Source organism: Perca flavescens, unplaced genomic scaffold (genome assembly GCF_004354835.1).
Source record: "Perca flavescens isolate YP-PL-M2 unplaced genomic scaffold, PFLA_1.0 EPR50_1.1_unplaced_scaf_47, whole genome shotgun sequence".
Classification (NCBI taxonomy): Eukaryota; Metazoa; Chordata; class Actinopteri; order Perciformes; family Percidae; genus Perca; species Perca flavescens.
Genome location: NW_021166699.1, coordinates 35,001 through 40,000, shown reverse-complemented (window position 1 = coordinate 40,000; position 5,000 = coordinate 35,001). Strand labels below are relative to the sequence as shown.

Here is a 5,000-nt window from a genome sequence, read left to right as displayed (position 1 = left end):
GTCTGTCTCTCATGTGTGTCTCTCTGCGTTTCATGTCTCTGTCTCTCTGTGTCTATGTCTCTCATGTCTGTCTCTCTGTGTTTCTGTCTCTCTAATGTCTCTGTCTCTCTGTGTCGCTGTCTCTCTGTGTCTCTCTGTCTGTGTTTCTCATGTCTGTCTCTCTGCGTTTCTGTCTCTGTCTCTCTGTGTCTATGTCTCTCATGTCTGTTTCTCTGTGTTTCTGTCTCTCTAATGTCTCTGTCTCTCTAATGTCTCTGTATCTCTGTCTGTGTCTCTGTCACTCTCTGTCTCTGTCTCTGTGTCTCTCATGTCTGTCTCTCTGCGTTTCTGTCTCTCTGTGTCTCTCTGTCTGTGTCTCTCATGTCTGTCTCTCTGTGTTTCTGTCTCTGTCTCTCTGTGTCTATGTCTCTCATGTCTGTCTCTGTGTGTTTCTGTCTCTCTAATGTCTCTGTCTCTCTGTCTGTGTCTCTGTCTCTCTGTCTCTCATGTCTGTCTCTGCATTTCTGTCTCTCTGTGTCTCTCTGTCTATGTCTCTCATGTCTGTCTCTCTGTGTGTCCAGCTGGGTGGAGGTCCAGTTGAAGGTCTGGTTGAAGCTCTTCAGTCTCTCGGTCTGACTGAAGGAGTCCGTCTGCTGAGAAACAGCGAGCTCCGAGACGACAAACACAGCACAGGTAACACAGCAGCACAGGTAACACAGCGGCACAGGTAACACAGCGGCACAGGTAACACAGCGGCACAGGTAACACAACAGCACAGGTAACACAGCAGCACAGGTAACACAGCAGCACAGGTAACACAGCAGCACAGGTAACACAGCAGCACAGGTAACACAACGGCACAGGTAACACAACGGCACAGGTGACACAGCACAGGTGACACAGCACAGGTGACACAGGACAGGTGAAACAGCACAGGTAACGCAGCACAGGTAACACAGCAGCACAGGTAACACAACAGCACAGGTAACACAGCACAGGTGACACAGGACAGGTAAAAAAAGCAGCACACGTAACACAGCACAGGTAACACAGCAGCACACGTAACACAGCACAGGTAACACAGCAGCACAGGTGACACAGCACAGGTGACACAACAGCACAGGTAACACAGCACAGGTGACACAGGACAGGTAACATAGCAGCACACATAACATAGCAGCACAGGTGACACAGCACAGGTGACACAGGACAGGTAACACAACACAGCAGCACAGGTAACACAGCAGCACAGGTAACAGCGCAGGTGACACAACAGCACAGGTAACACAGCACAGGTGACACAGGACAGGTAACATAGCAGCACACATAACACAGCAGCACAGGTGACACAGGACAGGTAACACAGCAGCACAGGTAACACAGCAGCACAGGTAACACAACGGCACAGGTAACACAACGGCACAGGTGACACAGCACAGGTGACACAGCATAGGTGACACAGGACAGGTAACACAGCACAGGTAACACAGCAGCACAGGTAACACAACAGCACAGGTAACACAGCACAGGTGACACAGGACAGGTAAAAAAAGCAGCACACGTAACACAGCACAGGTAACACAGCAGCACAGGTGACACAGCACAGGTGACACAACAGCACAGGTGACACAGCACAGGTGACACAGGACAGGTAACACAGCAGCACAGGTAACACAACACAGCAGCACAGGTAACACAGCAGCACAGGTAACAGCACAGGTGACACAACAGCACAGGTAACACAGCACAGGTGACACAGGACAGGTAACATAGCAGCACACATAACACAGCAGCACAGGTGACACAGGACAGGTAACACAGCAGCACAGGTAACACAGCACAGGTAACACAACACAGCAGCACAGGTAACACAGCAGCACAGGTAACACAGCACAGGTGACACAGCACAGGTAACACAGCCACCAAACACAGCACAGATAACACAGCAGCACAGGTGACACAGCACAGGTAACACAGCAGCCCAGGTGACACAGCACAGGTAACACAGCACAGGTAACACAGCACAGGTGACACAGCACAGGTAACACAACAGAACACGTAACACAGCAGCACAGGTAACACAACAGCACAGGTAACACAACAGCACAGGTAAACACACAGCACAGGTAACACACAGCACAGGTGACACAGCACAGGCGACACAGCACAGGCGACACAGCACAGGCAACACAGCACAGGCAACACAGCAGCACAGGTGACACAGCACAGGCGACACAGCACAGGCGACACAGCACAGGCGACACAGCACAGGCGACACAGCACAGGTGACACAGGACAGGTGACACAGCTCTAAATAAAGTTTTGATATCTAAACTCCAGAAAGATAAAACATTTTGGTTCAAACTGGCGTGTCCGCACTCACCTGGTTCATGTTTTTCTGTCCAATCAGACGCCACGGTGGACAGCGGCTTCGGCAGCCAGCCAATGGAAGAAGAGGAGCCGCCGGTGGCCAATCAGTGACAAGCAGGAAGAAAAAAAACAACAATCTGGAGCGGCTTCAGAAATGCCATGTCATGCTGCAGATAGCATGACTCAGCAGAACTGGACTTGAACTGGCAGACGGTCGGACTCTGCTGTTTGTTTACGTTCCACAAGGGCACAAAGATTGTAAACAGGAAGTCAGAGGTTTGGGTTGGTTACGCAGCGCTGCAAAGATGAATATTGCTTACTTGTCGACTTTAATTCATCTCAACTATTTTAATAATCCATTAATCCGTTTTAGTCATTTTTTATGAACAGTAAAATCTTTATAGTTTTAATGAATGAATTCGAATTTAAAGGGTAACTTTTCTACCCACCAGACTCCATGTAAATAATCTGTGATTTTATCCTCGTAAAACACGCTTCATTCAAAGTGGACAGAAACTAAATAAAACTACCAAAAGCCGTCTTGGTTCATCTTTCCACTGTTCCAACAATCACCACTCTGGTTTGGTTGAAATAAACCCTTAATTCACCCATTTACATGTGGAGATATGCTGGCTCTATACACGCTAAAAGTCCTGATTATTTACATGGAGTCTGGTGGAGATATGCTGGCTCTATACACGCTAAAAGTCCTGATTATTTACATGGAGTCTGGTGGAGATATGCTGGCTCTATACACGCTAAAAGTCCTGATTATTTACATGGAGTCTGGTGGAGATATGCTGGCTCTATGCACGCTAAAAGTCCTGATTATTTACATGGAGTCTGGTGGAGATATGCTGGCTCTATACACACTAAAAGTCCTGATTATTTACATGGAGTCTGGTGGGTTTGGCGCTAGCAATTTCAGAGCTGTTTCTGGTTAAACAGAAAGGTCTTAAAGAGGTTTTTAATGTCTATCTCTGTAGGGATCCTTTCCATAATGTTGTCAGACACTTAGAATAATAATCTGAATCTGTCAGCAGTAACAAACAGAACTTTTAGTGGACTCTAACTGATGCTGAACATTAGTCCTGTAGGGTTACATTGCAGCTTAGTTCTGGTTTAATACTGGACCAGTTTCACAGATTGTTGTTCACATCACTCAGACACAGAAACATGGAGACATACGTAGAGTCCAGGGTGAAATAAAATGAAATTACCCTTTTTAAAATGTTTTATTTTGTTAAAATACCAACAAACAAACATCAGGTTTGAAATCACAGAAATAAAAGTTTGTTTTTAAACTTTATTCCATGTTTTTATTAAGTTATATTTTGATTTTCTTGTCGTTTTGTTCCCGTGAGTTTGTGTGACGTCTGACGGACGTCCGGAGTCCCAAAATATCAAAATATTAAAAGTTTCTTCTTCGTTTTTTTTGTGGAAATGTGCGATGCAGAATAAACTTTGAATGTCAGCCGGCTCCAGAGAATCATTTAACTCTCGTGTTATCTGCAACTTTTTGTTTTTATGGGTCACAATTTAAAATTAAGGCGCCTGGGTAGCTCCCCTGGTAGAGCGCGCGCCCATACATATATATTAGTGCTGTCAGTGAAACGCGTTGTTAATGGCATTAAAGCTCCCATGGCATAAAAATTTCATTTTATGATGTTTTTTAACATTAATATGAGTCCCCCCCAGCCTGCCTATGGTCCCCCAGTGGCTAGAAATGGTGATTAAACTGGCTCCCAATTTCCTTTTATACATTTTCAAATATAAAATACTATTTATACTATGGCTTGGCTCTTGTAATATTTAAATAGTGAACTAGTGATGCAGATATCAATAATCTCTGTAAGTGGTATCAAGAATTAACTTTTGTACAAGTGAACATGTAACTCCTGATATCAAAAATAGACAGTGGTAGGTAAAAATTAACTAAGGGGCCCTACTAGTAAAAATAATCAAAAATTCACATTGCAAACAGTAAAAAAATCGAATTCTTGATATAAAAAATGCATAAACTGTGAATGAAAAAAAGGCTAAAATGGCTTGCCATAGCATGTTAAAGTTTTTTTTTTTATTTATTATTATGCATGTTGAAGCAATTCTTGATTTATGACATAACATTTTATATTCAATATAGCTATAAATCAATGTCAAGTTGTCAATACATTGCTTTCCATCTTGCATAATTAGTGCAGTTGTTTAGAGTTTTTAACTACACATTGTCTGAGACTAGATAATCAGTGTCTTAAAAGTATGTATAATATAATGTGTACTTACCCATATATCGTAGCCTACAATCTGTCTGGTCTTCACATATATTTCTAACGCGTGACAACACACCCGAAGTGCTTCTCTTTTCCGAGCTGCAGTAAACAAACACCGTTGCACTTTGTCGTTTATCAAATGTAATACATAATTGTATTTTACTCTCACTTTTGTCAGGCACAAAGTCACAAAACACAGCCCTGGAAGTGACTGGCATTAGCAGCTAGACACAGACCGAGAGATGCACTGCCTGCCTGCCCAGCTAGGTTAGCAAGACTGAAAGAAATGTACATAAACATAACTTTACTTTTCTGACATCAAACTTGGAGAGGAGAGAACACAAGTTTACCTGATTGTTTACCTTGCCCCCCCCAGATACA

The 5,000-nt window shown here is 43.8% G+C and overlaps 1 protein-coding gene across 1 annotated transcript in view; it reads left to right on the top strand.

Moving 5' to 3' along the window:
* The window catches only part of LOC114551753 (nuclear factor NF-kappa-B p100 subunit), a gene marked incomplete at its 5' end in the record, with an annotated part of 10,667 nt that extends 7,780 nt beyond the window's left edge, over positions 1–2,887 (top strand). Inside the window, 2 exons of the mRNA XM_028572711.1 lie at positions 561–672; positions 2,390–2,887. Of these exons, the coding sequence (XP_028428512.1) occupies positions 561–672; positions 2,390–2,460 (183 nt within the window). The remainder of the gene's footprint in view (positions 1–560; positions 673–2,389) is intronic.
* Positions 2,888–5,000: the final 2,113 nt, after the last annotated feature.